Source organism: Dipodomys spectabilis, unplaced genomic scaffold (assembly GCF_019054845.1).
Source record: "Dipodomys spectabilis isolate Male_0828 unplaced genomic scaffold, ASM1905484v1 ptg000002l, whole genome shotgun sequence".
Lineage (NCBI taxonomy): Eukaryota > Metazoa > Chordata > Mammalia > Rodentia > Heteromyidae > Dipodomys > Dipodomys spectabilis.
The window spans coordinates 42,028,972-42,049,076 of NW_024870679.1; the positions used below are offsets into that span (position 1 = coordinate 42,028,972).

The window sequence follows — 20,105 nt, forward strand, 5'->3', positions numbered from 1 at the left end:
TTCAAGGGAGGGATGGGGACAGACGTAAGCAGTATGGGGCTGAGAGGCTTGCTTCCTACTCAAGCTCTGGAGAGACTTGTCCATGTTGGATGAGGTTAGACACACAGAGATAGAAACCACATGTCATTTGTGACAGTGTTCTGTGACCTCGGCTTAGGATTTATGAAAGAATATTGATAAGACACTGGCTTTTGTTTGTTTGTTTTTTGTCAGTTGTGCCTGAGGTCTGGGCCCACAGCGCCACTTCCAAGACACTGTATTTTGAGAAACCACAAGGTTGGGGGGTTCACAGAGATGATTGATGTCATGAAAAAAGGACTTTCACTATTTACACTGGAAACCAAGAAAAATAAAAACTAGACAGCCTATAAATGGCTGTTTTTCTTCCTTTTGTCTTTCTTTCAATGTAGTACACCATATGGGAGAAAAGGCAACATTAACTGTTAATGGTAGAAGAAGAAATGAGGATATTTCTAGATAGCAATAAATATCAAAAGCTGTAAATTTGCCAAACCAGTGGTTCACTCCTGTAATCCCAGCTACTCAGAAGCTGAGACCTGGAGGATTGTGTTTTGAAGCCAGCCTAAGGATAAAAAAATTCAGCAAGACTAGATCTCCAATTAACCAGCAAAGTGCTGGGCTACAGGTGGGGTTCAAGTAGTAGAGCCCTATCTGTAAGCAGAGAAGCCAAGCATAGAGCTCATGGCCCTGTGTTCTAACCCAGGCAACAAAACTATAAAAATCTGCATATGTTATAATTCAATCATCTCACTGCTTGGAATTTATTATTATTTCTAATATATATTTTTATTGTTATTGTAAAGGTGATGTACAGGGGTTACAGTTATATAACTCAGGTAATAAGTACAATTCTTTTTGAACAGTGTCACTGGTTCCCTTGCTCTCTCCCAGTTTTTCCCTCCTGTCTCTACCCACAAGTTGCATAGTTCATTTCAACATAGTGTCTAGTGAGCACCACTGCTGCATTTGTTCACCCTTTGTCCCGCCCTTTCTGTGCCCCTTTTACCCTCCCCCAAACAGATAAACTTGCAAACAAGACAAAAGATAAAGAAAATAAAAACAGCAACAAAGAAAAAAAAACCTTCTTATTTCCACTTCTTGGAGTTCGTTCGGGTAAATCTTATTTTATATTTAAGGAAGTAAATATGGATATCCCTAAAGCAAATTATACAGAATTCCATGTGACCTTCAAAAAGGTGATGCTTGAGTAAATGTCAGTTTTCCCAGGGTCCTATGCAACCATGACACTAATGACAATTTACACGCTAGATGTTAACAAAAGAAATGTACTGAAATGTTCATGTTAGTGCTTTCATGTAACAGGATTACAATTTTTTTCGCTCTTTACTTTTTCTTTATCTATACTTTTCCCCCTCAGATTTCCAGTCTGAATATGCATGCAAATTCAATGGTACATTTCAAATGTTTACTCAGTACACTTGCTGCAGAGGCCTGGGACACTCTCTCCCCTTTCCGGGAGCCCTCTGTCACTGGTTCATGAGGAAGGTGGGACTCTTTTTACTTTGGGGCTCTCTAACACTGTTTCTACTCCTGTTATAGTCCTTCCTTGCCAGTTTGCATTTCTGCATGCACGTATTCCCCCATTGGTTCTGAAAATAAAACCTTCTGTTCATATAATCCCCAGGGCTGGAGTAGCTACAGATCCTTAATAAACATCTGCTCAAAGAAATGACCTCATTATCAAACCCACAATATCTTCCATGTGGAAGTGACTAGTCCTGACCGAGGCCCAGGATGTGAACTGGATCAGAGTACCTTGAGACCCGCTTCCCATGTGCTTCTTACCTTGACAGAGAGGAATGGCCTCACTCCACAGGTGGTAGCCCTGGGGGTGCCGGGTACAGATGGCCATGCTGTGTCCCACCAAGCGGTATCCTGCGTTACAACCAAAGTGGATGGAGCCACCTGGCTGGGTGCTGGTCTGACCCAGAATGAAGCCATGGAGTGGAGCCCTGGGCAGGCTGCAGTAAGAAGCTGAACAACAAGTACAAGTATGAAGACAGACATCGTACTACCTGCTGGACCCTGTCCTTTTTCCCATGCCCCTATTTCCTTGTCCCTGCCACTGCTGGGTCCTTTGCTAATTATTTAGCAAGGTCTGAGTGGTCCACACTGAAAGACAGTAGGTTAAGTAGAGCCAAAACAACAACAACAACAACAACAACAACACGAATTTGAAAGCAGAGAAAACTGCTCAGTGGTCCTTTTAATGGCTTGAAGACAGGCTAGATTGTGTGGCTCAGTTCAGATGTTCAAACTCCTTCAGCATCAAGGTATCCTTGGAAAGAAACCCAATGGCCAGGGTTCCCCAAAGATGTGACTGCCAAGCTGTACAGTTTCTGAACTTATCACAGATCACTGAAATTGGACCTGTATTACTGTAACTACATTGTAAGTGTTGGGGACAATTTAAAAATAACCATGTTTATAAAGCTTCTAGTATAACCCAGGACATTTAGTGTTCAATAAATAGTTATTTTTCTTTGTGTTGTGTAGGGGATCCTGTGGGAATCCAGGACATCTATTTCTCTACATTTCCCAGGGATTGTTTCTCCTCAGTGGATGGCTTGCATGTATTTCATTCATTTGTTCAATAAATAGATCTCTAGTGTACATTAAGTGCCAGCTGCTGCTCTAAATGCTGGGAAATTAACAAAGACGGAAACAGACAAAAACCATAGCCCAAGAGACCGCATGTCACAAACCCTACCAGAGATGCTCAGAACATTAGTTGGGAAGGATGTCAAATTACCAAGTGCTATCATGTCTTCCAACTAGCATTCTTTTCCTTTGCTCTTTCCTTCCTTCTCCTATCCTCTCCCTCATCCTTTATTTCTTTTTTTTTTTTTTTGGTATCTTTCTTTTTTGTGATACTGGGGACCTAATTCAAGGCCTTTAGCTTACTAGGGAAATACTCTAAAGCTTGAGCCACAGCTTTTTCTTTTATTGTTTTTCAGATAGGGGCTCAGGCCTTTGCCTGGGCTGGCCTTGGATATAAATCTTCCTATCTCTGCCTCCAAAGTAGTTGGGATGACAGTTGTATACTACCATGACTAGTTCCCAAGCAATAGTCTTTTTTGCATGGTACTAGGATATGAACTTAGGACTTCACAGTTAATTGACTTGCTTGTTTGGCTGACATTCTAACATTTAAACTATGTCTCCAGCCTGGCTTTTGCTGAGGCTCTTTTTTGGGGGGGAAAGGGAGGTGGGGATGTAGTGATATGATCTTTGGGATCTCAGATACATCATCTTCTGGATCTCAGTCTCATGAGTAGCTAGGATTACAGGTGTGAACCACCAAAACCAGCTCCAGCTAATCTTGTTAAAAAAGGTGTCCAACACTTGTTTGGAATGCAGGTCAAACACAGTGAGGGAGACTGCCAAGGGAGCACTGGTGCATGGTGGAACTCTACATAGGCACCAGATACTCAGTGCTACTATGAAGCCTACAGGGGCCAGCCAGCAGCTCATTGGGACCCATTGCCTTTCAATGTGGCCATCAGACAGCTTGTCACATTTTTCTCCAACCTGGGCAGTGATCTCCATGATGGAGGTTCAGATAAATTCATTTTTTTTCTACTTCATCACATTCCTAGAGATACTTTTGTGCTCCTTATAGATTGTTGCCTGGGTTGGCTGTCTCAAAGGCTTGGCCTTTGATCTAACTTGGCCTATAAAATACAGATTGCCACGGAAAAGACTGAAATCCAGTCATTTATAGAAAGCTGGGTAGAAACAGAAGACTTATATTAAGAGCAATCAGCCAAGCACAAAAAGGCAAATGCCACAGGTTCTCACTCTTATGTGCAAGCTGACAAAAGTGATTTTATAGCGTAGAGCATACAGTCAGGGTTCCCAAAGCTTGAGGAGAGAGTGAAAGTGGGGAAGGTATAAAAAGAGGTCAGATATACGGTACAAAAATACAGTTAGGCAGGAGGATAAAGTTCTGGAGTTCTACAGCACAAGAAAATGACTGTAGCTAACTGGAAATTTATCTACTATTTGAAAAACACTTGATGTTGATTATTCTCAATCCAGAGAAATGAAAGATGTTTGAGGTGATATACTAATTTCCTTGATTATATCATTACGCATTGTATATATGCACAAAATATATCACATGGTACCCCACAAATATATGCATCTATTATATGTCAAATGAATAGCAACAACAACAAACCAGAAAAGATCGGGCTTGCAGAGAATCAGAGATGTCTCTGGTTTGAAAACACAGCCCAACCTTCACTACCTCTTTAACACTGGCCAATAAGAGATTTGTTCTCTTCCTTCTTTTCTTCACTGGCTTTGGTTCTCCAGTTAAGAAATTTACATTAACGTTTTCTAAATTTCTAAGGAGACAGGATTCCCTAAGGCATTATTAGATCATAAACTTATCTTGGAGACACAGGCTGGCAGGGGGAGGAGAGGGAAGAATGTGAGAAAAGGAGTAGAATGAGGGAGGGAGGAAAACGTCAAAGACCACTCAGACAGTCACAGGGATACAGATTTAGAGGAAAGAAGCCCCCAACCCCCACACAAAAGCATACTACCTTGATGAAGAGACAGATCATGGCTTATGTGGGATAATATCTTAGGAGTTTAGGGGCCAAGGCCTTTCTCATGAATCCTCATGACTTACTCACCTGAATACCGAATCTTAAAGCCCTTCCGATTGTAGGCATGGTCAGATGACCAGCGCAGGTACACAGAGTTGCCGGTGCTGGTGACAATCAGGGGAGCTGAATAATTCCCACTGAGGGCTTTCAGTAGAGGACTTTGTCCTGAGGGACCTGAGTGAGAAGGACACAGAGGTATAAGCCATCCTGACTCTACAGAGAACCACAGATGTAGACATGAGATTCAGCTGGCTGGGTGACACTTGGCATTTCCACATTGCAGAAGGGCTCTCTCCTCTTGAGCCCCATCTAGAGCTCTGCTCCAGAAAAGTCCCTGCCCACCTACAGAAATTGGCAGGCAAGATGACATCTAGTTGCTGTTTTGGGACTTGGCTAGGGTCAAGCAGCTGGTTGCTGGAGAGCTGGTTTCCAAAAAGGGGAAACTCTTCCACTTGGCTACCCTACTTCTTGTGTACACGCTAAAAACAGCTTGATGTCCTCCATATGTACAAAAATATCCACTGAAGGAATAGATAACAGTAAAGCCACAAAAGAGTCAGGTTTCATAAACATAAATAGCCGAGTGCTCCATATCCCTTCCCCAAGGCCCGTTGAGAAAGGCTTTTCTCTGCCTTTTTCCCCAAGATAAATGACTGGGATTGCAGCCTGAGGGGTTTGGTTCAAGGTTCAGGTGGCATAAAACTGGAATATCCACAACCCAGGATTTCTGTACCTAGAGGAAGTTCTAACATGTTGTTGAGAAGCTTGGGAGATTGATGAGCTACGTTTAGTAAAGTGGGACCACCAGAAATGCTGTGGCGAACCATGACACACAGGGTAGAGAGGCTCAGGAAGGGGCATGCTGATGCTCCCACAGGTCTGTCTTGACAGCAGCAACCCTGCAGGCTGACTGTAATCCTCAGTGGTCCCGAGGTCCTCACTTAATAAAGCCAGCTGTGAAGAGCATTTTGGTGACCAGTGAGTACCGGTGATGCTGCCCTTTGTGGGCTGAAATGGATGAAGAAGATACTATCATGGAATTGGGCTCCCTAGTGGAGCTGGCAGGATTCTAGAATCTTCTAGCTAGGAAGGCCTGGCCTGAAGTATCTAGAGAAATAGCTTGTAGGACATGGGATTTTTTTTCCAATCCTGGGCGCTGTCTTTTGGTCAAAGCTAGCACTCTACCACTTGAGCCACAGCTCTACTTCCAGCTGTTTTGGCAATTTATCAGAGGTAAGAGTCTCATGGACTTTCTTACCCACGCTGGCTTTAAACCATGATCCTCTGATCTCAGCCTCCTGAGTAGTTAGGATTACAGGCGTGAGCCACTAGCACCCAGCTGGATATGAGATTCCAAAGGGCTAACTAGATGGAAGGGAGTCCAAAAAGGTATGAGTAAAACAGACCATGGGATGGTTAATCAGATGAGGAAGAAAGTCACCCCCAATACAGAGTTACAGTCCCTTCTCTACTTTGTAGGCCAGGCCAGGCTTCCCTCCCCATTCTAGAACACTTTATGCTAAGGGAAAGCCAAAATGGTGCAAAAAAAATTAAGATCAATTGTAGATAGCAGTGACTCATCTACTTCTTCCTCAAAAGACTCACCAATATTTACTGAGATGGCTGAATACCGCTGAAATGAGAATGTGTAAACACATGTGAGATGCTGGATTCAGAGTGTGGATTGGTGCCTGATACCTGGCTGCTCTGAATGGGGAGGGGTTATGAGGAGAGATGTTGGTACAAAACAGAGTCCAGTTCTACTGCCCAGTTCTACTCCACATGTAGGTTAAACCAAGTAGCAACCTAGTAGTGGCATTTTTGCCAGGTATGGTACCTTCATCAGAGCAGATTCCTACTCTCATGGTTTCCTGGGAGGCAACCACGGATCTGATGATGTATTCTTTTCCAAACCCATCAGAAAAGAAGGTCAGAAGCCATTGCAGTCACATGAGGTAGTTGACAGTACCTATTCATTGTTCTGTCCCACAGCTATGTTAATTTTCCTGCTTTTCCTGTCATAGCATACTATGAGGGATGGGGACCATCTGGACATTCTGCAGAATGGAGCATACTGCTTTACTATATTGGAGATACCATATTAATCAGATCTGATGAGCCATTAGGGACAATTAGCATAGAAGTTTCTGCAACGCTCCTATGTTCCAGAGGGGAAGAGAGAAATTCTATGAAGTTTACAGTGAAATTTCTAAGGTGCAGTGGCTTGGGGTGTGCTGAGGCACACCCAAACTAAGGAGCAAATGGACGTATGTTTTGCTTCCTACCACCAAAGAGAAGCAGGGTGCACGGCAAACTCCGTGAGTTCCATTTGGGAACACTGTTCTGATGTGTTCATCAGTGGATGGTCAAGACTGCTTGTGGGCTTTGAGTGAGAATTGGAGTGACAAAGCGTTCTGTGTAGGTCCAGGATGCCAAGCAAGCAGCTTCTCTAGAACCTACTTGACCCCGTGGTCTTGGGTTTAAAATGCTAGAGCAAGGCACTGCATGGAGCCTCTGGCAAGCCCCAAGAGGAAAACTGCAGTGCAGAATCCCTGGGGCCTAGAGCAAGTATGTGCCTTCTGCAGCAGAAGACCACATGGTCTTTGACTCACCATCAAAGATCTCAAACTCATCATACTGCTTCTCACTGAGGAAGTATTCCACCGTCAGGGAGATGTTGTAGTCTGGCTCGACTCTCACCAGCCAAGAGCAGGTCTGGAACTGGGGGTAGCTTCCAGGGTAGCTCTGGCTCAGGATGACGCCAGTGGAGTCTGTCAGAAGCTCATTTGTTGGGCAGTGTACTGGGAGAAAGAAAGAGACACCAGACACATGGAGTGGGGATGGAACCAGAGCCAACACTTTGGCTTCTCCCTGGTGCAGAAGATACTGCTGGAAACCAGGATTTGAGCATATTTATGTAAGACCCCACACCTATCATTCTTCCGCTCCCCAAATATGTTTCTGTGTCAATGTTGCTGTATTGCTGGGACCCTAGACAGACCAGTTGGTGTAAATAACTTCCTTGTTCATATATGGGCACTGCCACCTGGCTTTGAGATAGATGAGGTTGGTACTTAATATAGACAATAGCAAGATCCCCGAAATCCAAAAGAGGTATCTATAAAATAAGCATAAGAAAGCACACATGGGATTTTAGGATAAATACACTTGGATTTACAGCAGGCTCTTCCTCTTCCTGCTTCCCAAGAGGTGGAAGAAAGTGACCTGTCCTTCCATTGATCTGTCTGTCATTCCATGGATTTGTTGGTAACCAAATACTAGATGCTCTAATAGTAATAGTTACAGTAATCACACCCAATGGGAGCAGTTACTATGTGTCACACATCATCCTAAATCACTTCATGTTACCAACCCACTAATCCTTACAATAACCCCAACCCCATGGCACAATTCGGCCATTATGCTCATTTTACTGGGGAGACAACCAGGAACTTCGCTCAGGGTCAGTCACCTAGTGAGTGGAGAAGATTGGCTTTGGTTTCAGCTGGGACAGCCAGGTAAAAGTGATTTCACCTTCTGCCTGGGTTGCACCCAGTACCCTGAATGCTCACTTTCACCCCTGCAGGAGAAGGGTGGTGTGTGAGCCACCCTCCCCTGACATCCTGGAACTTCCGCTTCCCTATGCACAGCAACATGCAATTCAGGGAACAGCCAGGTAAGGAAAAAAGACAGGAACAAATGTGGCCACTGTAGCCACTCCTCAGTCCTAGAGCTCGGAGAAGGGTTCTCATTCATCCATATTCCTTTGCCCATTCATCAGATAGACTTCTCTTTGGGGCAGGGACTGAGGTAAGAGAAAGATACACAGATCCAGGGCTTGGTTTGGGAGGATATCTAGGCCCCAGGAAGACATGGCCCAGTATAATTACCTTCACAAATGGGGGGTGGGCCTTCAAACTGCAGATAGGTTCCAAGTTTGCAGGTCAGGATTTCATTCCCCACTAAGGTAAAGCCAGGTAGGCACCTATAGCGCACGATGTCACCTGTCAAGAGAGATCTACATGGGGATTCTCTGGGGCAGTGAGATGGTGCTACTTAATATTAGTATTTTGAATCAATTTAGCATTTTTTGAACCCACTTCCAGGCAAGACAACCAATGGTAGATCATGTACTGTTCAGTAACAAGCTCAACTCCAGTCAATGGCCCAGGCTGCTGCTCCTTCCTGTAGCTTGGTCTTGTCTGAGACCATAGGTATTTTCATATTCGAAGACATTTTATACTACCTTACATGGATTTATTTCTCAAAAATCACACAGAGGTGAGCTACTTCCCCAGCTCCTCTTCCTAGGGTTAGCTGGAAGGATAACGTCAGTATTTGGGGCTCAGTGTCAACTCCTTGCATGAGCTTTGTCTCTCTGCACAGACAGGAAGTAGGAATGAGCTGTGCTGCCTGGCCCCTCCCACTGGCCCAGCTCTGTTCCGGGGTTTCCTGCTGCTATGGAGATGGTACATACCTATGTTGAATTCTTCATTCTCAGTGACTACTTCAGCATTGGGGAAGATGGTGGGAGGAGGACATTTGGTGAGTGGATAAGCTGAAAAGATGGAAGGACGTAAGTCAGGGCAAAGAGTATCATTCTTGGAGATATACAGTCACTCATCGGATCATTTATTTTTGTTCCTTCACACAGAGGATGTATATTAATGAGTATTTATCTACTCACAGGTCAAAAGCATACAGAGGAGATCTACTTGCCCGGGAGAGTCATAGTTGGAAGCCAGGCTGGGCAGAAAAGTCTATGCGACTCCACCTTCAATTCACCAGCAAAATGCTGGAGTGGAGGCATGGCTCAAGTGGTAGAGCACCAGCCTAGCAAGCAAGCTGAACAAATGCAAGGCTCTGTGTTCAAGCCTTGGTACTTCCACAAACAACAACAACAACAACAACAACAACCCAACTCAGTGTTTTTGAAGATATGTGTAAATACACTGGGATTGAAAACCTCAAGATTTTCTATGAAACCAGTAGGAAGATAATTAAACGCATCCATTGTCTTCCCAGAGATGACTCCTGGTAACTTGTTTACTACAAGCTCTTAAGAGTATGTGTTTTTTTCTTACTAAATTTGCTCCATATATTATATACTTACTGTGGTTCCTCACCATCTCAATACCATAGTAGGAGGCTTTTCCTACATGATAAAATTTCTTCATCATTATGAGATTGAAATGACTTCATGATTTCATACATGCTGGCATTAATTAGTTAGTTTTCCAAAGCTTTGTAATTAAAAACAAAACAAAGCTGTGACCTATGTATCTTTGTACACATGTAATTTTTAATGCTTTTTTTTCTTTTTCCTTCCATTAAAAAAAAAAAAACTTGGAGCAATTAAAGTGAATGACTTTTTTTTTTTTTTTTAAAGTGCATGCATTTCTTTCCCAACATCAACTGAATGTCTTCTAGAATTCCAAATGGGACCTCCCACCCCCTTCCTTAATATCTTAAGTGGGCAAAGATGATGCTGCATTGTATATCAAAAACGAAATTAAAACACAATGAATACCTATCAACATAGCAAGCTATTATGCTGAAAACTGACCACTTAAAACATGAGTTCATGATTTTCCAACAAATGGCTATCATAAGACAGTAGCTTGGTGCATTGCACAATATTGTGCATCCTATATCATATATCAGTGCATTGTGTTCCGTTTTCAAGCTTTAGGATTTCCAAGTGTTTTATGTTGTTAATGTTTTTTCTTTCTTGGGATTGTTTGTAACATATTTATAAGATGATTTCTTTGTTGCTTTGTATGTCCCTCCCCCACATATAACCCCTATTTTCACTGTGTTTGATGTTGGTATAATTTGGGGAGGGGAAGGGAAAAAAACAAATTGTTTAAATAGGGATATTGTTGCAACAATAAGATGTACAAGACGTTAAGTCGAAAAATGAACTTTACAACCTTGGTGGGGGGGGGAGGGGAGAGGGAAGAGATGGGAAGGGATGGAAAGGGGAAACAAAAGGAGGAGGCAACAATGCTTGATAAGAAATGCACTCATTACCTTGCCCATGTAATTGTAACCCCTCTGAATGGTGGAATAGGATCAGAATAGTTCCACTGACATGGACAGCACAGCGTGTCACCTCCTAGAACCAGCAGCATTGGACACATATGCAGCCCTCACCAGGAACGGGAGTTCCTTACCAAATGTTCCAGTGGGACTGATATTTTACCAACTGTGACTGAAATGTAATAGAAGACTTGTCCTGAAAATAGTTTTCTTTTAAGTATTGTATTACGTTCTGAGGATATACCTTGCAAAAAAAAATTTTTTTTATACAGATGCATCGGCTGACAAGTGTCTAATGAGAGAGATGTAAGCTTTGTGAAGTATTAAGACTTAAGAAACCCTCTTGAGGTAGCCAAGTGCATTCCATCTCAATTTAACATAAACCAGGAAGATGGTGTCTGAACTTGAGGCATGCTTCCATTTTTTTTTTGTCCAGGAAAATTTTTGCAAGGGATGCCATCTATAGATGATGGTTCCAACACTGAGTGTCATTATTCTTGCATCCAATTTACTGAATGATTAGCTATTGAGAGCTCACTTCTGGGTCAGTGCTGTGGTTGGGGCTGAAGATGCAAGAATCAACGAAACAATATCATTCTGATATATATCATTAAAACTTCTATAGCATGCTTAAATTTTCTAAAAAGAAAAAAATCAATGAAAAATCTTCCCTTAAGTCTGAGTATTTTGTATTTTATGGTTATTATTTGGATTGGGGTAATTTTTCATTGCATAAGGCAACAAGAAAGGTTCAGAGCCAGCCCAAGTAGACAAACTCATGACTCTCTTATCTCAGACCAACTAGCAAAAAGCTAGAAGGAAAGGTGCGGCTCAAGTGGTAGAATGCCAGCTAAGAGCAAGCAAGAGCAGCAAACGCAAAGCCCCGAGTTCAAACTCTTAGAAAAGTGTAATTGTATAGAATATACTCTTTGTTCTTAGAAGCTTCGATCACAACAGCCAATGAGGGGAGGCAATCCAAGCCCACCAATGGTTGGACAAAAAAACCCCAAAAATGTGGTGGTGTACACACCACTGTTGGATGTTTTCAGCCTTAAAAATGAAGGAAATCCTGAGATGTGTGACAACATGGATGAACCCTGAAGGCATTATGCAATGTGAGATAAGATGCCACAATAGGGCAAACACTGTATAACTCCTCTCCCAGGAGGTTCCTACAACTGTCAGAGTTATCGAGGCAGAAATCAGAAGGGCTGGTGTCAGGGTTTAGGGAAGGAAGAACAGAGCCTTAGTTTTACAAGATGAGAAACAGTCCAAAGGTGATGATTACATGATGATTTGATTGTACAGCATTCCACTGGACTACACAATGGTACACTTACTTCATCACATTAAAATATTACTGCTGGTAACCGGGTACCTATGGGTGGCTCACACCTATAATCCCAGCTACTCAGGTAATGGAGATCTGAGGATCATGGTTCAAATCAAGCCCAGGTAGGAATGGCTGTGAGATTCTTATCTCCAATTAGCCACCAATAAAAAGTTGGAAAGGGAGGTGTGTGGCCAAGTGATAAAGTACTATCTTTGAGTGAAAAAGCTAAAGGACAATGCCTAGACCTTGAGTTCAAGCCCCATACCAGCACAAAGAAAATTATTGCAGGAATTCATGTTTTCCATTGAATGCTTTTTGCTTTGAATTCTCTGAAATCTGAATTTCTCAGATTGTTATTGCTATTGATGTTTGTCGAATTTATCACTGACCACTCATTCATTAATTCATTTTGAGAAAAGGTATCATTATATAGCTTAGGCTAGCCTTGAACTTGTGATCTTACCTCAGCTTTCGAGTACACTATCCTTTTATTTTTAAAAATATGTCATTTTGTTTAGTTAAGGAGCTAGTATAGAAAAAATAGTGTTTTCTTTCTAGATTAGTATACTTGTATTTTTCAAAATTAACTTTCACTTTAAGGCTTTATCTTAGTTTGTGCTATCTGCTTCTTTGTCCCTTAACCAGTTTCCAATGCTTTCTACCTCTCACATTAGGGCTACATTTTACTTGATTCTCTTATTGATTTAGAAGTATAGAGTTCTGTTTATAATCTATTAGGGTATACTTGACACCCTTATTTCTCAGTATCAAAGTCAGCACTTGAATAATAGTTACTGATTCTTTTCTCACAGAAGAGAAAGACAGTCTTCTATTCTTCTTCCATCTACTTGGGTGCTCGTTAGTAAAAAATCATTATTTTTAACACTGTAAGAATTATAGCTATTATGTTATTTGCAACAAAATGGATAGATCTAGAAAATATGAGGGAAGTAAGCTAGGCTTAGAAAAATAAAGGGTATATGTTTTTTCTCATGTGAATCTTAGATGTAAAATACAATTTTCCATGTAAACACACACATGCATACATATACATGACCAAGTCAACTAAAGTACAATATATACAGGAGTGAAACTCCATGGAATAACCCTTTAAAAATTAACAGAAAGTTTAAGGAAATGAATATCAGAAACCTGAAACAAAGTTGAACAGGTCTGGGTGAGGGTGGTAATCGGAAAGGGGTAGATAAATACAGAAAAAATACTCAATGTACATATGTGACGAAGGATGTGAGAAATCTGAGTTTGGGGGTGGGAACAGACAGGATGAGGAGAATGATGGAAGGGGTGGTTGATCAGAAGCACTGGACACATACATGGACATGTTTATTTTTAATCTCTTATATAACCATTTCAAGTTTTAAAAAGATAAAAAACGAAAAAAAATTATGTTTGAATTCTGCCTCAAATTATCATTTTCAATTCGCAGACATAATTTAGTGCTTCACTGATATCACTACTTCCTTTACTTCTATATGTCTCCTCTAGTTGGAGTCTTTGGTTTATCCTTCCTTGGGTAATACGTCCTTGAGTGATGGTTAAGATTGAGCTAGGGTGGCACTGTCTTTAAGCTCCCAAAACTATGCTAAAGACAGCCTTGTCCTGTTCCCCACAAAACCCATTCTTACACCTCTACACAAATTCCTCCTTTATGTTCTGCCATGATATACTATATGATATTTGCTTTGAGAATGGCCTGAATTTGATTCCTTTGCAGGTTCTCAGCTTGGGCTCTCATGGGTTTCAACTACCCTTCCACCTTTATAATTTGCAAATATTGTCAGGCTTTTCCCCCACCAATACTTTTTCATACAATCAAAGAACTGATCCTATGTACAAAGTTGTCTATGTATAAGGTTATCTTTTGTCTTCAAAAAGTGGTATTTCTCTTCCATCCATTTGACTCTTATAAACTGTTCTCTGTGTATGTTGGTTTTTGGTTTACTAGACTGTCTGTCACCATCTTAAATCTCCATCTTCTTCCTCTCCCTTTCCTCCTTCCTCTCCCCTGAGGCTGTTGCTGCTACTGACTGGCTTTTTTAGGACGGCTCTCTATTTCTCTATTTCTCTAAATTGTTTCTCCAGAGTGGGTTCTGCTCTGTGCTGATTTTTGTGCCAACTTAAATTGTGCTAGTACATTTCTTTCCCATCTTATTTCTTATTATCTAGCTCACCTTATAAATAAAAACTAAGGTAGAGAAAAAGTTGGAAACATAATACAAAATGTTTTCCCCCCATAAACTATTTGGAAGTAAGTAATCAACATAAATCTTGTAACCCCGACAAAATATTTTGTGCATGTATTTCCTAAATGAGCATATTCTACTTCCTAGTCACAACCCAGTGCCAAGAAGAGGAAATGAACAGGACCTGCCCTCCAATCCTTGCATCCCATGCACTTCTCTGTTCATATCAATAAAGCCCCCAGCAGCAGAGGCGCCTGCTCAGAAACTTGTGCTTCATGATTCCTTTAGTCTGAGCAGTTCGAAGTCTTTTCTTGACCTTCATGCTTTCCATAACTGCATGCAGTGAATTTATAGTATGCCCTCTTGATTGAGGTTTGTCTGTCTCTTCTTGAGTGGATACAGGTCCTCTGTGGTGGCTAAACTGTCATGAAAAACTTCCTGGGTTTGTTCCTATTGCCATTTCTTGGCTGGAAGTCTGATGCCTGCTGTGACTCTCTGATTAAATGGCATGTTCCAGGGTTCTCCACCCTCAAGTTAGTCTTTTCTCCTGTAACTATTGTAAGGGAGATGGTTTGAGCTGATGTAAGTATTCCATTCTCTAAAACTTCTAAGTGATTCATTTATGTGGAAACACATAGTGTTCCAATTGGAAAGAGCCTGAGTATATTTTTCTTAGAGTTTACTATACATTGCAGAAGTTGTATTTGTCTACTTACTGTCAACACATATATACACTCTCTCTTTCTGTCTCTCTGTCTCTTTCTCTGTCTCTGTCTGTCTGTCTCTCTCTCTTTTGTTGGTCATGGGGCTTGAACTCTGGGCCTGGGCTCTGTCACTCAGCTCTTCAGCTCAAGGCTACAGCTTTACCACTAGAGCCACAGTGCCACTTCTAGTTTTCTGAGTGGTTTATTGGAGTTCAGGGTCTCATGGACTTTCCTGCCCGGGCTGGCTTTGAACTGCAATCCTCAGATCTCAGCCTCCTGAGTAGCTAGGATTACAGGTGTGAGCCAACAGTGCCCAGTAACTGTCACTCTCTTTTGAGGAAGGAAGCTTCATGGGGAGCAGGCGTTTTATAGAACAGGAAGTATAAATATTCAATGAATTAGCATAGGCAGGAAATGCCATTTCATCAATGCACCAGAGTGGTTAAAATTTAAAAACCTGATGAAACCAAGTGTTTGCAAGGATGGAGAGTAACAGGAGCACTTCCTTAGTTGCCAGAAAGAGTGTAAATAGTTATAATCACTTTGAAAGAGAAGTTTTGCAGTTCCTGGTGACCTTAAGTGTGTCAACACTTACAACATTACAATTCCTGGTGAAATTAGACTCTAGAGAAAGTCTTGTATGTGTTCACTATAAAGGAATACACAACAATGTTCATATTGCTTGAAATAAAATAACAAAATGCTCATTAGCAATAGATTAGATAAAGTACTGTATTTTCATCCAATGGAATGTTATATACTGTGGAAAGGGAAATTAAGTACAGACACATGCATCAACTTAAGTTCAAAAGTTACGTTTTCAAGTGAAAAAAAAAAATGATGTCACAGCTGGGTGCTGGTGGCTCACACCTGTAATCCTAGCTACTCAGGAGGCTGAGGTCTGAGAATCACAGTTCGAAACCACTCTGAGCTGAAAAGTCCCTGTGAAATTTTTATCTCCAATTAACCACCAGAAAACCAGAAGTGGAGCTGTGGCTCAAAGTAGTAAAGTGCTAGCTTTGAGCAGAAGAGCTCAGGGATAGCTCCCATGCCCTGAGTTCAAGCCCCACGACTGACAAAAAAAAAAAAAAAAAAAAAATGAAGTCACAGGAGAATATACGGTATGGATGGTAGGTGCTCTGCTTCGCAAAGGCTCATGTGTTGGAAGCTTTGTCACTGGTGTGTGGCGTTGGGAGGCAGTGGGACCTTTAAGAGGCAGGACTTGTTGAAAGGTGATAAAGTCTCCTGGGAATCCTACGATTCCCACAGGACCCTTAGTTCTCTTGAGAATGAGTTATATAAACAAGTCTACCTTCCCCATGCCATTTCCTGCCAAATCCCTCTAGGTGTGGTTGTCATCCACACCCCTACTCTTGCTACTGTGAGGCTCCCACCTGAGGCCAACAGGTGGGACTGCCTGTTAGGGACTTTTAGTCTCCAAACTATGAGCTAAATAAACCTCTTTTCCTTATATATCACCCAGACTTGGGTATTTTGTTATAGTGATGGAAAATATACATATGGAAATTTATTCCATTTGTATGATGGAAATATCAGGACAAATGTAAACAATACATATTTCTGGAGAAATACAATACAGTTATAACGAAAAGGAATGATTTAGAACAAAAAGGAGAAGAATGAAGAATAAACCAGGAGCTTCAAAAATTTGTGTCCTTTACCTTAGGCTCAGCCACGGCATTCATTTTACTATTCTTTCAACTGTACACATGTTGAAAACCTTTGCTATCTTCCACAGCTGGTGAAAGGCTCCCCAAAGCATGGGATGGATCTCTGTCACTTGCTCAGCCTGTCCCCCATGAGCTGAGGGCCTGGACACAGAAGTAGCTCCTCTTTTTCCCTAGGTCCTTGCCTAGTCTTCTCATCCATGAGGCTTTGGATTCTGGTCTGAGCTGGCCTTTTGGGACTTTCTTAGAGTTTAAATTGCTATAACAAATGACCATACATCAGGTAGCTTATACGTAATAGACATTCATTTCTTTCCATTCTGGAGGCTGAGGAGTCCAAGACGGAAGTGCTGGCAGATTTGGTGCCTGGTGAGGGTCTCCTTACTGGTTCATTGTCTTTTCACTGTGCCCTGACACAGTGTAAAGGACAGATGAGCTCTCTCAGGCCACTCCTGTCAGGCCACCCAAGGTGGCTCAGCCTTCATGATCTCACCACCTCTCAAAGGTCCTGCTGCCTCATGCTGTAACTTTCAATATGGAAATATCAGAGGGATGTTCAGAACAGAGCAAGAGCCTTGAGTGTCAACTGAGAGATGGAAGGGCAGAGCTCCATGGAACAAGTGTAGTTTTGGGGAACAGAGAAGTCAGGAACAAGGATGGCTTGGCTATGCTGGGTCTGCTTCACCTGGTGCTGGCAGACAGCTCAGAAACAGGAGCTGCAGAGCTGGTGAAGTACCAAGGTAATGTCACCCTGGGCTGTCAATATCTAATAGCGATAGCAGCGAGAACTAATAGAGCTGCCATTTATTAATACTTTTTATATCTAGCCTAAAGTTAAGGATTTTCATGCATTATTTTATTTACCTCTATGAGGTTAGGAACTGATATTATTCTTACTTAGTGGATAATAAATTTGAGCCCCAGAGGGTAAAAAGGAAGACCTAAGGTCACCCAGCTCATGTGGGATAGAGCTGAGATCAGAACCCATGGCTGTGATTATGAGTGCCACACCCTATTATTCTAGGGGAGAGTCAAGGAGACTTAAAATGAATTCACTTCCAAGCCTGGGGCCAAAGCCTACCCTTCAGAACTGGTGTGGGCACTAAGACTGGCCAGAAGGCAGAGCCTCATCTCCATGGTATACTCACTCTGGGCTGTAACTCCTGGAAAGGTGGTGAGAGACTGACCTGTTCATTCCTCTCTTTCTCAGTTTCTCCATCACTGCCTCACTCAGAGGCTTAGGCTCAGGGACATGTACTCACATGCACTCACACTGCATGCACAGTGACAGCAGAGACCTTGTTGCAGAAATCAAGGACTTGGTGCCGTCTCCTATTATATCTCACACCCAGGCAAGTCCTAGAACCTTCCTCTGCCTCATTTGTAAGAGGATGGTGGTGGTAATCATATCCACTCAGTACCTCACACAAGTCATAAATGCCAACTTTTCACTGAACAGGTAAAAGCATGGAGGAGTCAACTCAGGAGGGGAAGGGGTCACACAAACCTGGTCCAAGGTGCAGGAATTAACTCAGCTTTCCTGATTCCGGTTCAAATATGTGTAGATTAAAAACCTGGACTACATTCCATAGAGTACAAAGCCTGTACACTTTCTATGACTCTTTTCCTGCTATGCACATAAGAACATAACTGATAATTAGTTCATAACTAAGTCTGGACTCTTTGCATTTTCCATTTTTTTTATGCCTGTACTGGGACTTGAACTCAGAGCCTTGCACTCTCACTTGGCTTTTTTTTGCTCACCGCTGGTGCTCTATCACTTGAACCACAGTTCCACTTTCAGCTTTTTGGTGGTTAATTGGAAATAAGAATCTCATAAACTTTCCTACCCTAGCTGGCTTTGAACCTTGATCCTCATATCTCAGCTTCCTGAGTAGCCAGGATTACAACCATCAGCTGCTAGCACCCAGCCTAATTCTAGGTTCTTAGAAGAAACGAGGCTGCCAGTAAGGGGAAAGCTACCAAACTGTTCATGCTTACGCTACTTGAAAGCATTATGCTTCCCTTTATGCACAAAAACACTCTTTGTAAGGTCAGAAGAGGGCTTGGGTCCCTGCAGAGGGACATTGTGTTTTAGAAGTGCTGAGACCAGCCAGGTGCAGGTAAACATACAGGACTTGGCTTGTGAGTTGGTCTGAACGAGTGGACTTTGGAAGAGTTGGGTCTGGTGCCCAGGATCATTCTCTTGTGCCTCGGTGCACTAGTAGTGTGTGTAGGAAGAGAATTCGCACAGATGAAGGGAGCTCAGTGCTGGCAGCTGTCACAGGCTAGCCCATTTACTTCTTATAACTGGGACATTGAGTCTCAAGAGAGGCCATGCAGCTCACTCGAAGTCCTACAGTTAGCAAATGGCAGAGCCAGGAGTCAAACTCAGCCTTGACCTGAGAGTCTGAGGTCTACTCCCACCGGCCTAAGCTTCAGTACTGACCAGAGAAGGCGATGGCAAAGATCCCTCCTGTGGCCGCATCCTGGTGGAACTTGAGCAGGACCTGGTTGGTGGAGCTGTGCACGGTTTTCTTGGCCAGGCTCCGGGTGAAGACGCCAAGCTGTGGAGACGTCTGCTGTGGTCCATCCCTGGGATAGTAAAGAAGGTCCTGGCCTGACACAAATCATCCCAGCTACCTGCTCCCCTAGTGCCCACAGTGGCCTTGAGAGAGACCTGGAGAGTGTGTATGTGCGTGACTCTTCTTGCACAAGCTCTTTCCCCTATGCACTGGTCAACTCCAGACAGAGGTGATGGCATTCATAAAGTTCATTTGCACAAAATCCCCATTCTCCTCCAGTCCCCAGTAGGTTCTGGGAGGTTGCAGGCACTGTGGAGCAGAGCTGCAGGTCCTACTGCAGGTCTTCTCAGTCTGAGGTAGCCCTGGGGCTGGGCTGTGGAGCTCAGATGGACATCTCTTGCTACTACTTGGTCCAGCCCCATTTCCTTGTCTCTTAAGCAAAAAAGGCACACCCATGTTGCTTTTCTGGGGAAAGGATTTTTCTGGGCTCTATCTAGAAACAGATTTATTTATAGATATCTATAGTGTTAGATGTATCTAAAGATCTATTGATAGATTTATATCTATCTGTCTGTCTGTCTGTCTGTCTACCTACCTACCTACCTACCTACCTACCTATCTGTGTTGAATTGTTTCAGTTCAGTAGCCACTAGCCATGTGTGGCTTTTTATATTTTAAGTTCATTGATGTTAAATTTAAAAGTCAGCTCCTTAGTGACTCTAGTCATATCCATGTGATTGGGAGCATGTGTCTGGGCGCTTCTATATTGGATAGCATGGGCATAGAACATTTCCATTAGTGCAGAGGGCTCTTATGGACAGCATTGGCTCAGAAGGATGTAACTCGAAGGACTGCACACAACTCTACCTAAGCCTCTTCCATTAGTCCAGGTAGCTTGGCTATGTCTGTGCAGAATGTTGGTTTGAACTATGGAAATATTAAGGAAAG

The 20,105-nt window shown here is 42.5% G+C and overlaps 1 protein-coding gene across 1 annotated transcript in view; it reads right to left on the reverse strand.

The window, feature by feature from the left end:
• The window catches only part of Csmd2 (CUB and Sushi multiple domains 2), a 526,828-nt gene that overhangs the window by 46,936 nt on the left and 459,787 nt on the right, over nt 1-20,105 (reverse strand). The window contains exons 44-49 of the mRNA XM_042684124.1: nt 19,082-19,227; nt 9,139-9,219; nt 8,552-8,665; nt 7,274-7,462; nt 4,689-4,835; nt 1,828-2,016 (exon numbers count right to left, since the gene is read on the reverse strand). Of these exons, the coding sequence (XP_042540058.1) occupies nt 1,828-2,016; nt 4,689-4,835; nt 7,274-7,462; nt 8,552-8,665; nt 9,139-9,219; nt 19,082-19,227 (866 nt within the window). The remainder of the gene's footprint in view (nt 1-1,827; nt 2,017-4,688; nt 4,836-7,273; nt 7,463-8,551; nt 8,666-9,138; nt 9,220-19,081; nt 19,228-20,105) is intronic.